The sequence below is a fragment of the Artibeus jamaicensis genome, unplaced genomic scaffold, assembly GCF_021234435.1.
Source record: "Artibeus jamaicensis isolate MK-2021 breed Jamaican fruit bat unplaced genomic scaffold, CSHL_Jam_final scaffold_1964, whole genome shotgun sequence".
NCBI lineage: Eukaryota > Metazoa > Chordata > Mammalia > Chiroptera > Phyllostomidae > Artibeus > Artibeus jamaicensis.
In genome coordinates this window covers 43,079,892-43,103,962 of record NW_026522030.1, presented here as the reverse complement: position 1 = coordinate 43,103,962, position 24,071 = coordinate 43,079,892, and the positions used below count along the sequence as shown (strand labels likewise).

At 40.7% G+C, this 24,071-nt stretch overlaps 1 protein-coding gene and 1 non-coding gene across 4 annotated transcripts in view; both read right to left on the bottom strand.

The window, feature by feature from the left end:
- RCL1 (RNA terminal phosphate cyclase like 1) overlaps positions 1-17,570 on the bottom strand; it is a 91,186-nt gene extending 73,616 nt beyond the window's left edge. Inside the window, exon 1 of one of the 3 annotated variants that reach the window (XR_008389902.1) lies at positions 17,244-17,567. Coding sequence is in view for 2 of the 3 variants with exons in the window: in XM_053656164.1 (XP_053512139.1) it covers positions 17,244-17,379 (136 nt within the window). In the remaining variant the exon portion in view is untranslated. Of the gene's footprint in view, positions 1-17,243 lie in introns of all 3 variants that reach the window. The other 2 variants (XM_053656164.1, XM_037143575.2) reach the window with 2 other exon arrangements.
- Positions 17,571-23,762: 6,192 nt separating this feature from the next.
- On the bottom strand, positions 23,763-23,869 carry LOC119048056 (U6 spliceosomal RNA). Its single transcript, XR_005082251.2, has one exon. It is a non-coding gene; the product is annotated as a U6 spliceosomal RNA (small nuclear RNA).
- Between the last annotated feature and the right edge of the window lie 202 nt (positions 23,870-24,071).

Sequence of the window (24,071 nt, the reverse complement as noted above, 5' to 3'; positions counted from 1 at the left end):
TTCATTAAGACAACGTATGTAGAATTCCTTGCCCCTTCACTTCCCACACACCCTCTGTGACTCTTCAAGGCTGCTCTGAGGGGCAAGAATTTTCAGATATCTAAAATCATTAGGGAAGAGTTCCAAAAATAAGTACAATTTTACACTGCTTAAGAATGCATAATGAGGTTATAAAGTTATGAAGACAATTAACATGAATGTAATAATGGTCAGTAAAGTGGCCACCACTGGAGATGCGCCAGGAGCTATAAATGAAAAAGGCCCCATAAGCTTAGGCAATGTTCTATTTGTTGATCTGAATGGGGTCATACAGGTGTTCATTTCATAATCCTTTAAGCAGTACTTTCCTGTCTTACGCATGTTATTATATATCACATTTTAAACAAATGTGAAATATTTGTACTGCTGGGGTTTTTGATCTCAGGATTCCTTAAATACCAACTCCAATGCCTAATGTCCTTGTTTCCCTAAGCTCCCCCAAGGGAGTAAGCTCAGCATTTCTTTGTGGGGACAGTAACTCCCGTAAGACGGTGGCAGTCATCAACCTGACCCATTCTGCACTAGCAAAACCACGTGTCAAATGAGGGGAGTGAGGGAAAGAGTACACTCTAGAGATCTACACTTTAAAAACAAGGAGGAAATTTCAATAAGTACAGCTTAATTTAAAAGTATTATAACTGTACTATCTAGAAATACTAGTCTGCTTAAACTATGACACATGTATGTACTGGAACACTCTGCAGCCTTAGCACAAATGAGGGGTTTTTACACACTGATGTGAATCCTCTCCATGGTATACTGAGTGGGAACAAAGATGGTCATTTCTGTGAAAAACAAAAAAGTGCATATGTATTTGTTTACTAAATAAAAAAGCAGCAGCAGTAGCCCTGAAAAAAAACAACACAACTGGTAACACTAGTTAGTTCACAGGGAAGAAAGATTGGGAGACAGACAGAAACAGGCTATGCAGCTCCTTTTGTTCCCTTCAAATTTCATGCCATGTGTATGTGTTTTTAAAAATACACAAAATTTAAATTAAAGATACAAATAAAGTTACTGCAACACTATTTAAATAGCCAACAAAATTGCTCTCATTAAATAGTCTATAAAAGATGTTTACAATACCATGTAGGCACTAAAATATTTTTAAGTAATTATTTAATTACATGAAGAAATGCTTATAATACACTAAAGAAAAAACTAAAAATATATAAAATGTGATTTAAATTTCTTTAGAGAAGTAACTAAAAAGATGAGACAGCAAACCATGTATTAACATGTAAAATCAGGAGTCATTATTTTCCTCACTGAATTCAAAAAGAAATTACAAACACATACCCAGTACTCACGACAAATTAAAAGATGTCCACCCACTTGGAAGTAATGTGTGTAAAAAATATGTTCATATTGTGCTGTAAGATATAACCGCACACATAGTTATATACTATATATACTAATATAAATACTGTGATATAATAATATCTTAACATCTTTTAAAAATTGTGACCAGATCAAGAAAAATAGTGATTGATATTAATCAAAAATATCAATTTTATCAAAATATATGGAAATCTACTAAGGAAAAATTTACCACTCTATGATAAATAACTAGGAAAAAGTTGAAATTCTACCAAATCAAAAAGTATACAAATTGAAAAAAAAGATATCGCTCTAACTTAGTAATGAAAAGAAAGGCAAGAGCAAAATAAACTGAGATTTTATAAATGTAACAAAATTATAAGACAAAAAGTAAAAATAATCATCTCAAAAGGAGAAATGAACAAAATGGAAAATACAGCAGAAAAATTAAGCTACATAATTCATTGAGAAAATACAACACAATGCAACAGCCTCACTCATTTTTAACGGAAAAAAATGTGAATAAAATCAGAAATAAAAATAAACAAAAAATTACAAGATTTTGTGATAAATTATTCTCTACTATTTATAAATACATTTGGAATTAAATAGCTATGTAAAACAATAACAAATCAAAATAGATAAACAAAAAAGACACAATAAGACAGTCCAAAACGAAGGGAATGAGAAAATTTATCAAGTAAACAGAAAAGAGTACTAGTGAAATTATTGGAAAAATTTTTTCTAACATTAAAAAAAATATGTTACACATTCCAAAGAACAAGGAAAAATGTTCGGAGATGGTTTCAATTGAAAAACAGTTAAGAGCACCACACACAAAAAATTAAATTATAAACTAACCACATTTAATGAGAATAAAACCTCCAAATAACATCTTAGGAAACCGCCGTAACACATTTCCTGACCAGCCGTTATGGTTAAGAAGGGTGCATCTCAAAGACAGACTGAAGAGAACACACAATGAAAACTACAACATAATTAAATACGAAGTTAAATATATAAACTGGGGGTGGGGGTGGGGGAGGAATCAAGTAACCTGCTCAGTTGCTACTGAAAGGACACCTGTTAAAATTCAAAATAAATTTTTCAATACAATTCTGTTTTAAAGGTATAAAAAATAAACCTATTTAATGTAACAGAGTTTACATATAAAAACAGAAGCCTTAAAAGTTCAAGAATGTCTTTGTGCCCACAGGAGGCAAAGATTTCTTTAAAAGGACACAGAAAGATTTATAAACAGGACTACCTTAAAAGTAGTAACTATTGTTCATCAAAAGACACCATTAAGAGTGTGAAAAGAAAAGTCACACTCTTCATAGTGTGACTTGCAATACTTTAACACAGAATACATAAATTGCAGCATATTAAAAATGATTGCAGTATCACAATATAGCAAGGAAAGTCAACAAACTACTACAACAGAAGAATTTCACAAACAATACAGAAAGAAGGAAGACAGATACACACACAAATACACACTCAAATTATGGTTAATACTTTTAAAAACCTAGTCTACGGTGAAAAAAGTCAATTGGCTGTTCATGTGGGCAACAGGAAGGAACAGGCTGAGTGGGAGCCAGCACAAGGGGGGTTTGGGGTGCACTGGTCATGTTTTATTTCTTGACATGGGTATATCCACACAGTAATCGTTCATCAAGCTACACATTTATAATTGGTATACCTAATGTGTAGTATACTTTAATAAAAGATCATTTGAAAAAATGAAAAATCAAGTTCAAAAAAATAATATCTTTAAAATACCAAAAAAGCAAAGAAACCCAATCATCTCTCCAATTTACCGGGACAGAAATGTCATTAAATATACATATTTTTAAATGACAGAAGGTTGTCAATACAAGAAATTAATTAAGGGAAAAGTCATCTTACCAATTAAGCATGAGACTTTCACATACTTTGATTTGACCACACACTCCCAGTATTTTTCCAAAAGCATAGTCTTTGACCCAGCAATTCTACCTCTAAGAACTTTATCTTGCAGAAATAAGAGGCACCCTAGGCTCTATGTACAGAAACTTTACTGCTGCTTTATTTATAATAATAAACAGTGAAGATTACTCTTACTGTCACACACCTTCAAATTTTCCTATATATTGTGTTTTGCTTATATAAAAACCTGTAAAAGAAATAAAATCAACAAAGGTCAACTTAACTCTCTGATTTATGCCATTTTTACCACTTATTAAGTTCTCTATTTATATCCAAATTCTTCAATTCTACTCCTTTTCTTTACAAGCACAGTGGGAGAAGGTAAGCTTTCTGTCGCCGGAAATCACTAGAGCACCAGTGTCCAGCCTTTTTGGTACCAGGGACCAGTGTCATGGGAGACAATTTTTCCAGACTGGGGTGGTAGGGAGGACACTTTATAGCCTACCATGACATACAGCTTAATTGTCACTTGCCACTCACTGATAGGGTGCAAGCAATTGATTTATCAAGGTCTCTGTATAGTCAAACCTCTCTGCTAATGATAATCTGTCTTTGCAGCAACTTCCCAGCGCCTCAGCTCCACCTCAGATCATCAGGGATTAGATTCTCATAAGGAGTGTGCATCCTAGATCCCTCTCATACACAGTTCACAGTAGGGTTCTCGCTCCTATGAGAATCTAGTGTTGTAGCTGATCTGACAGGAGGCAGAGGCAATGCAAGCAGTGAGGAGTGGCTGTAAATACAGATGAAATTTGGCTCCCGTCTGCCACTCACCTCCTGCTGTGCAGCCCTGTTCCCAACAGGCCACGGACCAGTATCTTCTGTGGCCTGAGGGTTGGGGACCCCTACACTAGAGCGTTTCCTCCACCTCAGAAAAACAACATTATATAATAATAGAAGAGCCAATCCACCAATCTTCGATGCACCAAACAACAAAGCTTCAACACATAGAAGCTAAAGCTGTTCAAACTGAAAAGAGAAAGACAAATCTACAACTATAGTTGGAGACTTCAGTACTCCTCTCAGCATCAATGGAATGACGAGACCAGTGATTTCAACCTTTTTTATTTCATGGCACACACGAATTAATTACTAAAATTCTGTGGCACATCAAAAATATGTATTTTTTGCAAATCTGACAAAAAACATGGACGATTTTGATTCATTTACACTAAACGGCTATTGTTATGCTGGCTGTTGTCATTTTTTTATTTGACAAACTAAGGGCAAAGAGGTCAGGTCAGTGACCGGACTAAAAAGTCAGGTATCACATGTTTGAAAAATTTTCATGGCACCCCGGTGCGCCTCCTGCAGCACCCCAGTTGAAAATCGCTGAACCACACGGAAAATCAGGAAGGGCAAAGAAGAACTCAACAGTGCCACAAACTAATAGGACCTAATCAATATGTAATACACTCCACCCATAGCAGAATACACATTCTTCCCAACTGTGCATGGAACATATGAGGTCTGTCCAGAAAGTCTAGCCACTGCTAATATAATTAGAATGGTTTGCACAACACAGACGTAAGGAGATGGCAGCCAAGGAGAATAAACTAGAGTGTGCATGTGTGAACAATGACAACTTCACCATACTAGTCAGTGGGGGCTGTAGACACCATTGGAGTGAGCATGTGTTCTGTGTGGCCATCACATTCAAAATGAGCAAGTACGGAAATGAATCTGCATCCAATTTTGGGTTAAGCTTCAACATTCCTCTGTGGAAACTATTTCGATGATACAGAAGGCCACACCTATGGGCAAATGGTGATTGACAGTTTCATCATGACAACGCACCCATTCATGCATCAAATCTCATGCAGTTTTCTGGTGAAACATCAAATCACCCTGGTGACTCAGCCCTCCTACAGCACAGATGTGGCACCCTGCGACTTCTGGCTTTTCCCAAAACTAAAATCACCTTTGAAAGGGAAGAGCTTTCAGATGGTCAGTGAGATTCAGGAAAATATGATGGGGCAGCTGATAGTAATTCCAATAGAGGATTTTGCGGAGTGTTTTGAACAGTGGAAGAGATGTGGGAGGACTCTGTGAGGTTCCAAGGTGCCTACTCTGAAGGGGACTGAGGCTTCGCTGTCCTATGCACCGTGTTTCTTGTATCTTGTATCTCCTTCAATAAATGTTTCTGTTTTTCATATTATATGGCAGGACATGTAATATGACAGACCTCACATACCCAGATAAACCATATCTTGGTCAAAAAAGAAAGAAAAAAATCTCAATAAACCTATGATTCAGATAGTTGAAATCATACACAGCATGTTCTCTGACCATACTGAAATCAAATTAAAACAGTAATGGAAAGATAAAAGCAAAATATACCCACACTTGGAAACTAAACACACTTATAAATAAATAATTCCTGGTTCAAAGAGGAAATCACACACAAAAAAAAAAAGAAAAAGAAAAAGAAAAAAACACATTGATCTGAATAAATATTAAAATATGACACAGAGCCCTGGCCAGGTAGCTCAGTTGGTTAGAGCATGCACCCAGTGTGCCAAGGTAGCAGGTTTGATCCCTCGTCAGGGCACATACAAGAATCAACCAGTGAATGAATAAATAAGTAGAAAAATAAATCAATGTCTGTCTCCCATCCCCCTCTATGTATAAAAACAATAATTAGCCCTGGCTGGTGTAGCTCTGTGGATTGAGCACAGGCTGCAAACCAAACAATCGTTGCTTTGATTACCAGTCAGGGCACATGCCTGGGTTGTGGGCCCAGCCGCAGTGGGGAGCACCCAAGAAGCAACCACACACTGATATTTCTCTCCCTCTTTTTCTCCTTCCCTTCCCCTCTCTCTAAAAATAAATAAATAAATATTTTTTTAAAGTTTTTAAATCAATAATAAAATTTTAAAAAATACATGACTTATTAAAAATTGTGGAAAACAGCTAAAGCAGTGTTGAGACGGAAGTTTATTGCAGAAAATACATATAACATTAGAAAAGACAAAGTTTTCAATAATCTTAGCCCCACCTCAAGAACCCAGAGCAAGCAAAGAAGTAACAGCCCTGAGACCTCCAGCCAAGATGGAGGTGTGGGTGGAAACACTGTGCCTCCTCCCACAACCAAAATTAAGGACAACAAAGATTTAGAAGCAAAAACACAACCAGAACACACAGCAAACTGAACTGCACGGAAGTCTGACAACCAGTCAACCAGACTGGTAAGAGGGGCAGAGTTGTTGGCCAGCAGAGAGGGGTCACAGCAGGAAAAGGCTGTGGCTGCCAGACCCAGGTGGTGCAAGGCTGACCTCGGTCACATATTCGCATGCAGATAAACTAGGCAAAAATAAGCAGCAAGACAGAACACGCAACCCAGGCCCCAGTGCAGGGGAGATAAAGCCTGAAAGCACCGATTGAAAAGGTGCTGGGAAAGACTCCCAGCCTCACAGAAGAGTTCACTGGAGAGACCCACAGGGTCCTAGAATGTACACAAGCCCACCCACCCGGGAACCACCATCAGAAGGACCCAATTTGCTTGTGGGGAGCAGCAGAGGGGACTGAAATTCGAGGGAGAGCAAAGCAAGTGCCAATGTTCCCTCTCTGACCCTGCCCCCCCACATTCAGGGTCAAACTCAGCCACTGGGTTGAACACCAAAGGCTCTGCCCCTCATACATAATAGGTGTGACCTGACCAAAACATTATGGCTCAAACAGAAGAACAAATCAAAGCCCCAGAGCCAATACTTCTAAGAGACCAAGAAATAGCCAACCTATCAGATGCACAGTTCAAAACACTGGTGATCAGGATGCTCACAGAACTGCTTGATTCTGGTCCCAAATTAGATGAAAAAATGAAGGCTACACTAAGTGATATGAAGGAAAATGCACAGGGAACCAATAGTGATGGAAAGAAAACTGGGACTCAAATCAATGGAGTGGACCGGAAGGAAGAAACAACCAAACAGAAAAGAATGAAGAAACAAGAATTCAAAAAATATGAGGAGAGGCTTAGGAACCTCCAGGACATCTTTAAACGTTCCAACATCCGAATTATAGGGGTACCAGAAGGGGAAGAGGAATAACTACGAGTGGAAAACTTATTTGAACAAATAATAAAGGAGAACTTCCCCAATCTGGCAAAGGAAACAGACTTCCAGGAAGTCCAGGAAGCTCAAGAGAGTACCAAAGAAGGTGGACCCTTGGAGGAACACACCAAAGCACATCACAATTACATTAGCCAAGATTAAAATGAAGGAGAGAATTCTAGAAGCAGCAAGAGAAAAGGGGACAGTCACCTACAAGGGAGTTCCCATCAGACTGTCAGCTGATTTCTCAAAAGAGACCTTACAGGCAAGAAGGGGCTGGAAAGAAATATTCCCAGTCATGAAAGGCAGGGACCTACATCCAAGATTGATCTATCCAGCAAAGCTTTCATTTAGAATAGAAGGGCAGATAAAGTGCTTCTCAGGTAAGGTCAAGTTCAAGGAGTTCATCATCACCAAGCCCTTATTATATGAAATGTTAAAGGGACTCATCTAAGAAAAAGAAGATAAAAAATATGAACAGTGAAAAGACAGCAAACTCACAGTTATTAACAACCACACCTAAAACAAAAGCAAACTAAGTGGACACCTAAAGCAGGAGCAGAGCCACAGAAATGGAGATCACATGGAAGGTTAGCAATGGGGGTGGGGGTTTGGGGGGAGGTACAGAGAATAAGTGAGAAGAAAATAGACAGGGGGAGGGCAAGAGAAGTGTGGGAAATGTAGAAGCTAAAGACCTTATGACACATGGACATGAACTAAAGTGGGGGAATGTGGGTGGGAGGTGGTGTGCAGGGTGGAGGGGAATGAACAGGGGGAAATGGGACAACTATAATGGTATAATCAATAAAATATATTTTAAAAGAAGAAAGAACCACCCTGGTGTGGTTCAATGGAACCGGCCCAAGAACCAAAGGGTCACGGGTTCGATTCCTAGTCAGAGTACATGTCTGGACTGTGGGCCAGGTCCTCAGTTAGGGGCATGCGAGAGGCAACCACATATTAAGGTTTCTTTCCCTCTCTTCTCCTCTGTGTTAAAATCTTTAAAAACCAATAATAAAAGAACAGAAATAAATGTAATTGAAAAGAAAAACAGGTCCCCTAGCTAGCTAGTACCTTGGCTGGAGCATCATCCTGTACACTGGTCTGGGCATATCTAGGTTGTGGGTTTGATCCCCAGTAGGGGCACATACAGGAGGCAACTGATCGATGTTTCTCTTTCTAAAATCAATAAATATATCCTTGGATGAGGAGGAAAGAGAGAGAGGGGGAGAGAAGGAGAGAGGGAGAGGAAGGAAGGAAGGTCAATGAAAAAAGAGGTGATTCTTTTAACTTAACAAACTTCTAGGAAGACTAGCAAATATAAAAAAAGAGAAAATATGAATCACCGATATCAGGAAGGAAACGGGGATACCACCAATATTAACAGGCTAAAGAAGAAAAATTACATGATCACATCAATTAATGCAGAAGCATTTGACAAAATACAATATTCAATCACAATTTAAAGTAAACCTCTTGAAAAAATGTAACAGCACTTCTTCAACTTGATAATAAAGCATCTTTAAATATATATATTGTTAACATTATACTTAGAGGCAAATATTGGACACCTTCCCTCTAAGATAGAGACCAAGACATAGAGGTTTGCTCTCATCAGTCTTATTTAACATTGTGCTACAAGTTCTAGCGATTGCCACAAGAAGGAAATAAAAGGAATAAAGTTCAGAAAAGAAAAAAATAAATAGCATTTGTTCTTTATGTTCTCATTTGCAGATGACATGATTGCCTACATAGAAATCCCGAATCTACAGAAAAATAGAATAAGTAAATTCAGCAAAGCTGCAGGTTACAAGAAAAACATACAAAAAACTGAATTACATTTCTACACAACAGCAATGAACACATGAAAAACAAAGTCACCTGTCTGGTATGGTTCAGTGGTTGAGTGCCAGCCTGCGAATCAAAGGATTGCCGGTTCGATTCCCAGTCAGGGCACATGCCTCAGTTGCAGACTAGGTCCCTGTGAGGGTCATGCCAGAGGCAACTGCATACTGATGTCTCTCTTCCTCTCCTTTTCCCTCCCTTTCCCCTTTCTAAAAAATAAACATAAAATCTCAAAAAAACAAAACAAAAAAAATACCATACATGATTGCTCAAAAAAGTGAAATATTTGTTTAAATCTAACAAAATATGAATAGGGCTCATATGCTGAAAACTACCAATGTTGATGAAAAAAATCAAAAATCTAAATAAATGGAGAGATGTACTACATTATGGATAAGAAGACTGAATACAGCCAAAATAACAATTCTTCCCAAACTGATATATAGGTTTAACATAATTCCTGTGGAAATACTAGCAAGATTTTTTAGATAGAGACATTATTATTCTAAAATTTATATAGAAAGGCAAAGAAACTAGAACTAAAATAATCACAAGCAGATACAAAAGAATGAAGTTGGATTAGTCTGCGCAATTTCAATACTTATTGCACAGGTACAGTAACCAAGACTGTGTGGACTGGCAAAGGAATACACATATAGACAGTGGTACAGAACGGAGAACCCCAACCCCCACAAACGTGCCCCACAGGTTTTTCTTAAAGGTACAAAAGTGATTACATGAAAAAGATAGCCGTCAACAAATAGTACTAGAGCAAGTTGGATATACACAGCAAAAAAATGAACGATAACCTAAGTTTTAAAACTTACACAAAAGTTAACTTATGTGTAAAACATAAAACTGTAATACATTGGGGGGGGCAGAAAATTTCTGGGATCTAGGACAAGGCAAATAGTTCTTAGACTTGACTCCAAAAGCACTAGCAATAGAAGTATTTTGATAAATTCTATTTCGTTAAAATTAAAATATTTTCCTCTGCAAAAGACCATGTTAAGAGAATGAAAAGACAAGCTATGGAGTTGGATACCATTTAGCAAACCATACACCTGACAAAGAACTAGAGGATGTAAAGAAATCTCAAAACTTGACAGTAAAAACATACAATCCTACTACAAAATGGGCAAAAGACAAGAAAAGACATTTCACCAAAACAACTATGTCGATGGCAAATAAGCTAATGGAAATATGTTCAACATCATTAGCCATTAGGAATATGCAAATTAAGTTACAAAATAGTACCAAACACTATCTGAATGGCTAAAATTAAAAATAGTGGGGAGGCGGCGGGGCAGGGGAGGGGGTGGGAGATTGGGTCGCGGCTGCTGGTGGGGAGGGGCTGAGGGCTGCTTGGGCCCAGGGCCTGGCGGGTGGCTGGCCGCGGCAGCGGGCAGAGCCCCAGGGCAGGGCACGCTGGGGAGGGATTTGTAAAAAAAAAAAAAAAAGTGACAACACAGGAGCATTTTCTCAATCCACTGAGATTTTCTTTCCCAGCAATCATCAGTCTATCTCAAATAAACTCATAAAAATTCAAAAAAATAAAAATAGTGACAACACTAAGTGTTGGCAAGTATGTGCAGAAACTGAATCACTCATATAATACTAAGGGAAATATAAACAGCAAGGCCACACTGAAAAACAGTTTGGCAGCTTCCTAAACATGCAAACTACCATACAACCCAGCAACTGGACTCCTGCACATTTATCCCAAAGAAAGGAGGACTTATGTCCTAAAAACCTATACACACATTGGTATGGTAGCCTTATTCAGAATAGCCAAAAAAACTAAAAACAATCCAAATGTCCTTCAACAGGTGAATGATTTTTCTGAAAACAAAAATAAAAAAACAAAAACAAAAAAAACTGAGCCCTGGCTGGTTGGTGTAGCTCAGTGGATTGAGCACAGCCTGAGAACCAAAGGGTCGCTGGTTCAATTCCCAGTCATGACACATGCTTGGGTTGTGGGCCAGGTCCCCAGTAGGGGGCACACAAGAGGCAACCACACAATGATGTTTCTCTCCCTCTCTTTCTCCTTCCCTTCCCCTCTGTCTAAAAAATAAATAAAATCTTAAAATAAACAAATAAATAAATTTAAAAAGACACTTTTATATAATAAAATGGTATTCAGCAATAAAAAGGAACAAACTTGGTAAAAACAACTTAGAGTATCAGGCTGAAAGAAAAAAGTCAACGACAAAAGATTGCTTATTGTATGATTGTATGTGTAGACCTAATGACGAAATTATAGAAATGGGGAAAAGGTAAGTGATCGTCAAGGGTTAAGAAGCAGGTGGAAAGGAGGAAAGTGAGTGGCTATAGAAGGGCAATCTGAAGAGCCCTTGTGATGGAAGTGCTAAGTCTCTTCACTCTTACCAATGTCAATATCCTGGTTATATTACTGTTACTATAGTTTTTCCAGATGTTACCAATGGGGAAACAGGGTAAAACATAGGCAGATCTCTCTGTATTATTTATTACAACTGTGTATGAATCTATAATTATTTGAAAATAAAAAGTTTAGATGAAAAAATTGTACATAGTTTCATCTGGAATAGCATTTTACAGCTTCCAAGCAACAGCAGATCTGAAAACAGACCATTAGGATTCTTGGCATTTGCCTTTCAAAGATGAGCTAATAACCAAAACATGGGAGCAAACTTTAACAGTCAACGGAGGCACAAGAGGGCAGGTTCCTAAGTAACAAGACAATATTCAATCTACACTTACCATTAGTAAAGTCACCAACCTTCCCCAAATCCACTTATCTATTAACAACTATGCGTCCGGGAGCACAATGGCACATTGTGGTGGTATGACAAGAAATACAGTTGGTCTGTGCCCTGTTTTCCTGGCATAGAGCTGCTAAAATCCTTGGAAGTGTCCAGGGTGATAGAGTATCTTTTCAAACTTATTCATAAGGAGCCCCTTTCTAACCTACCTGAGTTTACACTGAAAGTACCTTAGCGTGGGGTCCCTAAAAAGCCTCAGAATAGAGCCTGGGGGCTGGTTACTAGAAAGACCAAAGGACTAGAGGGCTGGAACTTTCACCCCACCTACTGACCTGGTTGGTTGGGTGGGGAGTGTCAACCAGGGAGATTAAGACCTACAAAAACTTTTGAATAAGGTGAGGACTTGGAGGCTGAAGAAGTAATCCAAGTTCTGAGAAAGTGGTACACCCTGCTTCAGGACCCTTCCAGACCTGGTCCCATGTAACTCTTCACCTGGCTGTTCATCCCTATCCCTTTTAATATCCTTTATAATAAACTGCCAAATTAAAGTACATGTTTCCCTAAGCTTTCTGAGCCATTCTAGAAAATTATCAGAAGCAGGGAGGGGGTTGTAGAATCTGCCGACTCACAGCTGGCTGGTCAGAAGTACAAGTGACTCGGAATTGGGATTAGGACTTGTGAATGGCATTTGAAGTAGGGGGCAGTCCTGTGGGAGTCCTTAACTTTTGGGATCTGAGGCTATCACTATATGGAGAGCATAAGAGTTGAGTTAAATTCCTGGATGTCCAGTTGGTGTCTTCTGAGAACTGGAGAACTGCCTGATTTGGGGAGGGAGGAGGGTACCACATGTCTGGTGTCAGAAGTATTGCGAGCAGAGGAGAAAAACAGTTTTCCCTTACAATTCTCCTTGTAGAAGATCCAATTTATAAACAGCCAGATTGATCCATTAAAACAGTACATCAGTTTAACCAAAAGATGATTTTACCTTTCAAAAAACTGCTATGTAGCATGTTTTCTCAGCATATTTTAAAGAATCTTTTGATTAAAATTCCACTTATCCCTCCTTTTTCAGAATCTCAACTGGTTAAGCCAAGGGTAGTACTCCAATGGGACTAAAAAAAAAAACTCCTCTAATTCCCCAGGGGACGAAAGGTGAAGCTTGGTCATGTGACCTGCCCAGGAACTTGGGTGTAGCAGTCCCGGGCCCTAACTACTAAAAAGTGTGCTTGCCCAAATTCATCATTTCTGTATTGTCACTTTAAACAATTATCACTCTGGAGGAATTTTTTCCATTTAGACCTCACCTTATCAAGAAAATATTAACTCAACTGAACCCTGCAAGACAGACAGCCTTGAGAAATCCAGAGACTGAGGTATCCCGGACAGCCGCCTCACTCACACACAGGTCCGTCAGGCAGTCAGAGGGAAGAACTGGCCCTCCAGGCTTCCCAGCCCTGTGACTCAGGGGAGGTTCAACTTTGCTAGCTATCTTATTTAACTATCTTGCCTTTTTTACCTTTAGGAAAACAACCACCAAAAAATATTTAGCTCCCCTTAACTGATAGAGTCTAATGAGACAACATAATTAAGAGTGAAGCAAAAATTACACATAGCTATGTAATAAAATACATTCCAGGATCATATTTCTTTGCAGTTAAAATTATCCTCATTATTTATAATCCCTCTGCATTGGAAGGAGGCAGTTTTATTTAAGAGATTAATCTATCAGCCAGGAGTCACTGAGTTTGAGCTGTGTCTCATCCCCTTTTGAATCCTTGCAGTTTTCTTGGTACCACATACTATTATTCTCCACTTTTAGGGCCTGGAGAAAAGAAAAGGCTGATAATTAAGTCCAGAAGGTCATGGTTTTTCAACATCAGCACAATTGATATTTTGGCCAGAATGATTTTTTGTGTGGGGAGCTATCCAGTACATTTTGGGATTTTTAGTGGCATCTCTGAGCTCTACCCAAATGCCAACAGCAGCCTCCCAGTTGGGACAACAAAAAATGTCTCCAAACAGTGCCAAATGTCTCCTGGCAAGCAAAACTGCCCCTGGTAAACAACCATTACATTACACATATAACACACAAATACTTGGAAGCCGTCACCTAAAAGGAAACCTTCAGACCAAAGAGAAAACAAAGAGAAAGTCATAATTCTCTTTAAATATCTGAAGTTTCCATACAGGTTGGGGAACAGATTTCAGATGCCAAAGAGCAGAACTATTCCCAGTGGATAAAAGCATACGTAACAAAACCAGCTAACATTTATACTTCCCATACAACAGGTACTGTTAGTGAACTTGGAAGTGTTATTTCATTTAATTCTTACAATAACCCTATGAAGCTGGTAGTACTGGCCCCACTTGGCAGATAATGAAACTGAGGCTCAAAAATGTTAAAGAATTTGCTGAAGGTCCAAGCTTAATAGCAAAGGTAGAACCAGGACTTAAACTGAGGCCTAATTCTGAACCCAAGCTCTTAACCACCAAGCTACTACCCCTATGACAAATTAAGGATTTTTCTTCAACATATTGATTTTTTAAAAGAAAAAAAAATTTTTTTAACTTAAAAGCTGTTTCTTTCACCCCTTTAATTCTTGTAGCCACCATCTCAATCCTCTATGTCCAGGCCGGAAGTAGATCCAGAAAACCTTCCTTCCTAACAGCCTCCAAGGAAGTCACACTCTTAACTCTGCTGAGCCCCTTTACAACATTCAGCCCTTCCTATTTCAAGCTACTCTGTCAAACTCTTCCTTGGAAAAGTCCTTGAGAGCAGGGCAACGCTCCTCTAACATTTATACCCTCACAAAGCCTTGCACATACTGGGGCTCAATACACCTTTTCTGAATGACTGCACCGCCTCTACCCTCCAAAGCTCACACAGCAGCAATGTTTTAATCAAGCATTTTTGAGGTGTACAGTAATACTTGTATGTAAGCTGAAGATTTTATTGGAAATGCTCTGAATTTTTCCCAATTCTCACAGTCTGAGTACACAAAGAGTCAGAAAGGAAAAGATGACTGGTAACACAGTCTGTTGGCTGTATCGTCAATCAAGCTCATAAAGACTTGCTTGACTATGTCCAGATAACGTGTCAGGGGCTACATGTATTTGTATATGCACATACAGTTATGTATGTATATGTAAATATACAAATATCTATATATATCTTTGTATGCATGTACAATGATCCCTGGCATCATGGGGTATTGATTCCTGGACCCTGCAGATACAAAAATCTGGAAGCTCGAGTCCCTTTTATAAAATGGTGCAGTATTTGCATGTAGGCTACAGCATGGTAGGCCTACACATCACTTCATTCACGTAGATTCAGCATAATGCTTGCTGAGTAGCAAATTCAAGTTTTGCTTTTTGAAACTTTCTGGGATTTTTTCCCCCAAATATTTTCGACCCACAGTTGGCTGAATCTGTAGATGCAAAAACCATGGATATAGAAGGCCAGCTGTGTTTACCTAAACCTCAGTTCCCTCTCTAAGAGATTAAACAATATCGATAAGATTTTTGAGACTTTGAAGCCAGCATAAAGAGATCTAAATTAGAGGCCTCTTTCTTCCCCTACTATATTAATAAGGTAAGACAAATAATGCTATAGTGTTCCTCAAAAAATACCAGCACATCTGCCAACCAGTTCTACCTCCCCCAGATATCCTCTAGGGAAAATGCCAAGTAGCCAAGCCCTGTCTGTGTGTGTGTGGCAGTGAAGAGATGCTCATAAAGAGTGGAAGGGGAGGCAGGAAAGCATCCTTTGGAACATTAAGCATTAGTTTGTAGGCCACCTGTCAAGGGACAAACACTAAATGTAGCTTATTGGCACTATATTTACATTAAAAACCCAATCTCCAGGTTGAAGTAATTCTATTAAAAAAAAAAAAAAGCTATGCCCAGTATTTGCAGAAATAGAAGCCTGTCTTCTTACCATATCTAGCTAGTGGTGAGTTCTCTAGGCTAACTTGGGGGACTCAAAAAGTAAGAGCTGGCTTGGAATACCACAGTAGACCAATCAATCAATTGCTTTGCCCAAGGGCCCATCTCAAAATAAGGGGAAGAGATGTTCAGGGGCACCTGAACATAAACCAGGCTAGCAGTCCCTCCTTAATTTCAATTACAGCAAGGGCAATAATCACGTACCAACACGAGCCTTTCCTATTGTTCATGGTATGGAGGTCTTTGGTTCTTTCTTTTCTAACCTTGTACCTCCATCAGTGACATGGCATTTTCTCCTTAATGTGCAACCAATCACCATTCAAGAGAGGCAGAAATGTAACTGTCCAGAAAATGCAGACAGATGATGAAATGGGATGGCCACTTAGTACAGGAGCCAGGGCAAAATTAAACACATCAACACGACCCAGAAATCTTTCAGGACCAACCACAAACTGTATCCTTCAATGTGCTGATAGGTTTTTGTTTTTTTCTTAACTGAGCCTCCCAATTTAGGATAATCATACTGAAGCTTTTAAATGCATGTGTCTTATTCCAGGGGACCAGCTGCAAATCAAAGCCATTTAATCTGTATGTGTTCAAATGGGGCCTACTTTTAATCCAGCTACCTTTGTAGGGCAAAAACGGATCTTGGTAGCCTACTTTAGCGCTTGTCACCAACCATTTACTCAAGTCAAGGCAATTAGGCCCATGACTGTTAAAAATTTATCTAAAAGCTCCTGTTCTGTGCACATCAATCACAGTCACGGATGAAAACAAACAGAGTTTTTAAAGATTCTTTAATCCACACTCAAGGGGGGAAAGTGTGAGGACAGCCGAGAAATCATGGCGACAGGGACAGCCAGTATCCAAGGGGACAGCTGCGTCTGAGACCTGTTTTGGGACAGGGCAAGGAACCAACTGGTGGTACTTTTCTCTCCAAATCTCCCTCCATCTTTTCACCTGCCCATTCACCACACTTCGGTCCAACAAACTGTTTTTCTCCTTTTACGGGTTTATAGAGAGCAAGAGAGACTGAAGACAAGCGAGGGAGCGAACCTTGGGGCTTACGACAACACGTAACGCTGGAAAACGTGTAGCTGTTTACTACCAGCGCGCTGGAGACGAGGAGCGCAGCACGAAGCAGAGCTCACCCTCAAGGCCAGACCTCTCCTCCCCCACCGCCTCGGGCGCATTCGTGCCTGGGGGCGGCGCGCCATCCATACTCCCCAAAATGCCCGAGGGACCCCGAGACTATCGGCGCGCCGGCCCCCAGAACATCAAAACGGTCTCCCCTTGGCCCCGCGCCCACCCCATGTGCTGCCATTACCTCGGAGGCCGGGGTTGTCGTCTCTGGCCCTAATCTTTCGGATTTTGACTGGGCGCCCGCTCAGAGTAGACAGTACCAGACGCTGGCGTAAGAAGTTGCAGCCCGCGTAGCAGAGAGAGTGCGTCTGAGTCGCCATGTGGGCACTCCGCGCAAGGCGTGGGCAGCCGAAGCGGCGGGGGTGCGGCTACTTCAGACAGGCGCAGGATCGCAACCTCGGTGACGGCGGCGACAGCAGCTGTGGCGACCGGGGTTCCCTCCCGCAGCCCTGCAGCCCCGCAGCCCCCCGCGCGTCCACGTGGTTTGGAACAGGAAGAGGCAGAAACGAGACACCGGGTCAGAGGGGAGCAGGGCGGAGCCGGTGACCGCCTCCCCGCCTATCCGCCGGGGTAAGGGCGGCCCCATACCGGGCCACGCCGCTATTGGCCCTCACTTGAGCTGGGCGGTTCCCGCATCGTGTTGCCATTGGTCGGCTAGAGCTGGGCGGAACCCAAGCCGCTTTTCCATTTGCCTGTGCTGCAGGTGGGCGGTGCCCGGGCCCCGGCAACAGCGCGCGGCTGGAGGAGTGCGGGGGTGGGGATGACCTGGGAGCGGAGGCGTGGGAGCTCGCTGGTCCACGCAGTCAGCGCGGGATCTCTCCCAGGGTAGGAGCGAAGGGGTCCATGGACTGGGGTTGAATGCCTCCTACGGGTTAGCTACCTCGGCTCTCTCCTCAAGGCAACCACCGGAATGTGGATAGTATTATCTCCCCCGCCTTTTTCTTAATAGAGAACGGGTTTGGCGCGCTTACCCTGTTGCAGACACCTTTCTGAGCGCATTGCTGGCAATGTCCCCTTGTTCCCCCCCCCCCCCCGTTACACTTCCACTCCCACCTTACACCTGGGGAAAGACGTGAAGAACATTGCAAAACTGGCAGTGCCATCGTTCAGTAGGACTCGTCTTAAGACACCAGGCCATTGCTTATTTTATTGTGAGGCACAAAATTTTGCTCCTTTCACATTCGTCTGTTAATTTCCACTCACAGCGCAAGTTCGGGTCCTCCCATCTCAGATAACCTCAAAATGGGTCAAAATGGGTTGTGATAGCTTCGCACACAAACACATACTCTGCTTTTTCCCTCTTTCTTGTCCTCTTCAAATCCTGCACACCAAAATCTTACCAAAAATTGGATTATGTCAGACCTCTCTTCAAAACCTTCACAGATCCCCAGTTAGCTATCAAATGACCACAAACTTAGGAGTCCAGTATAGTAATAACATGGCTCTGCAACCATTCTTGGACAATGTCACCAGATCCTGAGTTCCAGAACACATGTGGGGGTGAAGGGGGACGGCGGGAATCTCGAAAGGTGGGAGCTCGAGTTACGATTAACAAGTGTAGCTAGTCTTACGTGGATAAGTCTCGGTCACGAGGAGCCAACCTGAAGTACTGAGCTCCTATAGGGTGACAGATTATGAGAGGTGTACATAGAATTTAAGAGAATTAGCAGTGAAGTCCATTGAGGGAAGAAGGGAATCCATGTCTATTATTGCCATTTTTTCAGACTGCCTTTTAGGAAGTTGACAGTGGCAATGTGGGAATGTTGAAACCTCCAGGACTTCTGGGGGCCTCCCTTGAATTTTGCCCTGTGGGATACCAAAGCAACCCACCAAGAGTGGGGTTTTTCTAATATATTTCATTGATTATGGTATTACAGTTGTCCCATTTTTTTCTCCCCTCTATTCCCTTCTTCCATACACCTACTCCCACCATCCTTCCCCCACATTAGTTCATGTCCATGGTTCATACTTATAAGTTCTTTGGTTTCTCCCTTTCCCATACTGCTCTTAACCTCCCCTTGTCTATTTTGTACCTACCATTGATGCTTCTTGTTCCCTGTAACTTTATCCCATTCAGGAGTGGATGTTTTTTATATTATCTAATTTTCCCTTCTCAACCACCTGCCCTGATTGGTGTGGCTCAGTGGATTGAGCATTGGCCTGCAAACCAAAAGGTTACTGGTTTAATTCATAGTCAGGGCACATATCCAGGTTGCAGGCCAAATCCCTAGTTGAAGGGGCAACTGATTTCTCTCCTTTTCTCTGTCTCTAAAGAATAAAAATAAATAGAATCTTTAAATATTCAACCGTCTTAAACAACAACTAATATTCTCTGTAGCAAAGCCTCTCAGTTCATATCCCTTCAGCTCTTAACTATTTTCAGTGCAAACCTGCCTAATTTTCATTTATTTATTTTTTGCTAGTGATGCCTCTATCTCTTTATCTGGGAATTTTTCCCATGTGCATGGAACTAAACAGGGCAAAGGTACTGAGGAGTTAATGCCCCCCACCCAGTCCTTAACCAATGACTTATGGGAGGTGATGTATAAGTATCCCAGTTCCTCCACCATTTGGGCAAGATAGCGCTGAGATTCTACAGTGTTTCCCCAGGGTTCCATAGAGGTTTTAGCTACAGGTGCCCACAGGGTAACTTGCTTAAGTACCTTTTACCGACTTCCCTGCCCTGTATCCTCCTCAGCTCCCTTCTGATAACTCCTGGGATTAACACCCAAATAAACTACTTTCACTCAAATTATTGCCTCACAGTCTTCTTCTGGGCAACCCCCAAAAAGTCCTGATTTTTAAAATTTGAGAACTGAGGTTCAGAGAGAATGAATGACCTGCTTAAAGTGACATAGCTAATAAATGTCAAAACCAGAACAGAAAGTCTCCCTCTCCTCCCTCTCTTTCCTACATCTCCCTCTATTTCTACATTGCTCATTCATGTCCCCCCCTTCTCTCGTCACATATCTTTGGAATCCTGAACTTCTAATAAGAAGTCTGCCTACCATGCAGCTGCCAGGTCAGAGAGACTGCACAGAGAACGAGAGAGCTGGCTGTTCCCACTGACAGCTAGCATCAACCACCAAACATGGGAGTAGTGAGTCTTCACACAAGTCCAGACCCCACCCAGCTTCTGACTAGTCTTTGGAGCCACCCTAGTTGATGCCTTATGGAATACATATGAGCTGTCCTCACTGAGCTCTGCCCAAACTGCATATGCCTGAGCTAAAGAAATAATTGTTACTGTTTTAAGCTATGGGTTTGGGGGTAGTTTGTTACGGTATAGATAACAGAAACTTCATACTCCTAAGCTCCTTTCCCTGCATGATTCTGGGTTGCCAAGCCACAAGAAACATCTTTCATGAGATTTGGCTGCCAAAATAAAGTCCTAGACACATTTTTTTTTTTTAATGTTGGAAAGTCACTGTATGGTACCAGGCTGTTTTGTAGCTCACATACTTAATCTGATACTGACCTTATTGGTATGGGGTAGCAGCCAAGCCCATGGCACCTCTAACTCCCATCTGGTCCTACTTTAGCAATGCATACTGCTGACGGGGCTATGCATTTATCCCCATGATAAAGAACACCATCTTTTGCTGGTCATTCACATCATTGAGATTGGAGGCTTGGAAACAGTGATAAACACACAGGTTCTGGCTCATCCTGCTGATGTTGGGCTCCATCTCCAGGCAAAGAAAACAACCTCGTAGACTGTGAAACCAAGCCCCACAATTGCAAGAGGTCAAATCCTTATAATAAACCTCTAGTCTGTGGTTCTTCTTCTTCAGCTGAATATTCACTGGTGCAGAAGTCCTCACTGAAAGCTAACTGAGATCAAGGTGCTATGCTAAAGGCTTCCTATGCCTGGTCTCATTTGATCCTCATGCCTGCTAGCTCAAAAGTTGGCTTATGAGTAATAGAAATTTTTATACACTTCTTCATACCTTTGTTTACATTTGAAATTACTCATTACAAATGTTTAATCTGCTCCTATTCTTTCATACTAAATGATAAGTGACGTATACATTTCCTCATAATCACTTCCACAGATACTTTCATTTTAATAAGGATAAAAGTATACTTAGCTCAGCAATGGGACATTGGACTTAGGGGCCAGAGTAGAAACTGATTCTCCCCAGTCTGTAGAGAAGGATTCTTAACACCCTACTTTTACTGACTCTTGGAGACCCAGTGATGGTGATATTTTGTCTGTTTTCCTATAATTCTTAGCAGTAAAAACACTGATAAAATTAGAAAAAGTTTGTGTGCTTGTTTCAGAGCCTTTAGGAGAGGGGCAGAGTGAGGAACAAGAGTCTTGTTTTACAGACAACCATAAATATCTTCACTGACTGAAAGTGAAAGAGAAGGGGATAATCAGCAGGCAACAGACACTCAGAGCAGAATTTTTAAGGCATCAGTTGCCAACAGTAAAGCCATCATAGGATAGTTATGAAACATTATGATTTATAAGTATGAAAGTTCAAGTGTGAATTGAAGCCTAATACACAAATGCAGCCTTGTTGCATAAATGTTACATCATTTCTGATTTTGCAGTTTTCTCTGAAGTCCCCATAGCTTATTAACTGTCTCCATCAAATCGCACTCATCACTTATCAGATCACATTCCAATGTTTGATTTTGAACTGTCCATATTATACCTCTTTACTATTTTAAAGTACTTAACCATAAAAAGGAATTTATTGATCCATTGAAGGTCGAGGGATATCCCAATATCCATTAACTGATAAATGGATAAACTAAATGGAGTATATTTGTACAGTGGAATGTTATTTGACAAAAGTAATAACGCACAGGTATATGCTACTTCACAAATGAACCTTGAAAACATTATGCTAAGTGAAAAAAGCCACCCCAAAATATCCACATATTGTAAAGCTTTATATGAAGTGTCTGGAACAGGCAAATCTTTAGAGACAGAAAGTTGATTAGGTAGAGTCAAAGATGGTCATTAGAAAACCCACACTTATGTTCCTCCAGCTTAGCAAACCCAGGATGAAGGGGCCACCTCTTTTCTAACAGCACCATTCAATCTGGGGATGAGCTGTCATTGGGTCACGTACCCATTTCTGAACCAATGGCAGTCGTCTGGGAGAATATGTGCTCTGATTGGCCTGACCTGTGTCACATACCTCCTTTGCAGAGAAAGTGGTCTTAGTATCTCTCAAACCACAAGAATGGAGCATGAAACAGAAGTGGCTCTCTTAAGGAAAAATAAAGTTTTATTAATTATTACAAGAGAAAACAGACACTAGACAAGCAAAAACAACACATGATGACCTCACGAAACCCACCCAAGGTTAAAGAGTCTTATCACATCATGACTTTGTGGAGTTAAAGCTTTATAATATGCAGGTATTTTTCTAACTACATTCAATTCAATAAACATTTATCTAACACTAATTAGAGTGCTAGGGTTAACTATGCCAGGAAAGATAAAGGGTATATAGTGAGAGACCAAGAATGCAAAGATGAGTAAAACTCAGATCTTGTTCTCAGGGTGTTCACAGCCTAATCCAGTGTTATTGAGCCTTATCATAGAAAAAAATCACCTGGGGTGGGGCTGCAGCAGTCTTTTCTAAAGATACATGTCCTGGGGCTATAATCCAAGATTTTCTGATTTTTGTAGGTGATTTCTTGGCTCTAAAAATGTGTCTTTAGCCCTGGCTGGTGTAGCTCAGTGGATTGAGTTTGGGCCTGTGAAGCAAAGGGTTGCCGGTTTGATTCCCAGTCAGGGCACATGCCTGGGTTGCAGGCCAGGTCCCCAGTGGAGGACACATGAGAGGCAACCACACATGGATGTTTCTCTCTTACTCTTTCTCCTTCGTGCCCCTCTGTCTAAAACTAAATAAATAACATATTTTTAAAAGACATTTTTTTAAAATGCGTCTTTAAAAAGGCACCCAGGCAACTGTACTGCACAGGGTGCAGGAACTACTCTGAGAGTCTCCAATATGATGGAGGAGAAAGATACGCAAAAAGGAAGAAACAGTACATCTGCGAGTTGCTACAAGACCAGTGAGAATGTCTAGGAAAACGAGGAGGAAAAAGTGTTCTTGTTTAGCTTATATCAGGCATTTTACACAAGAGATGATGTCCAATTAAGGAAACTATAGGATTATATCCAACTTACTGTGAAAATTTATGATTATGATGAGCCTGGGGATATGTGGAAGATAAGAAGCTAAGATTTGTCCTTTGTTCATTTGCTTGTAGCAATCCTGTAGATACACTCTCCTTTAATCCCACTGAGAATTTTTAGTGATACTACAAATTAATTTACCCTCCAGAATATACCCTGCCCTTCAGTATTTTCTTACCTAAAATCCTTCACCCTTTTATTTGTCTTTAATTGTTCAATGTGCCCTGTCTAAGTAGCTCAATTGATTAGAGCGTCGTCCCATTACACCGAAGTTGCTGGTTCAGTCCCTGGTCAGGGCACATACAGGTGATAACCAATGAATGCATGAACAGGTGAAACAACAAGTAGATATTTCTCTCTCTCTCTCTCTCTCTTAAATCAATAAATAAAAACTATTTTTTATTTCTTTTTTATTTAAATTATTTTATTGTTCAATTACAGTTGTCCTTATTTTCTCCCCACCCCTCCCCCCTCCAGACCCACCGCCCTCCCTTGCTTCCACCCTCCCCCTTGGTTTTGTCCATGTGTGCTTTATAGAAAACTATGGAACGCTTCCCAAATTTGCATGTCATCCTCGCACAGGGGCCATGCTAATCTTCTCTGTATCATTCCAATTTTAGTATATGTGCTGCCAAAGTGAGCACTCAATAAATAAAAATTTAAAAAATTATTTCAGCCCTGGCTTGTGTGGCTCAGTGGATTGAGTGCTGGCCTGCTAACCAAAGGATCACTGGTTTGACTCCTAGTCAGGGCACATGCCTGGGTCGTGGGCCAGGTCCCCAGTAGGGGGCGTGCAAGAGGCAGCCCAACTAGTGTTTCTCTCACACATTGATATTTCTCTCCCTC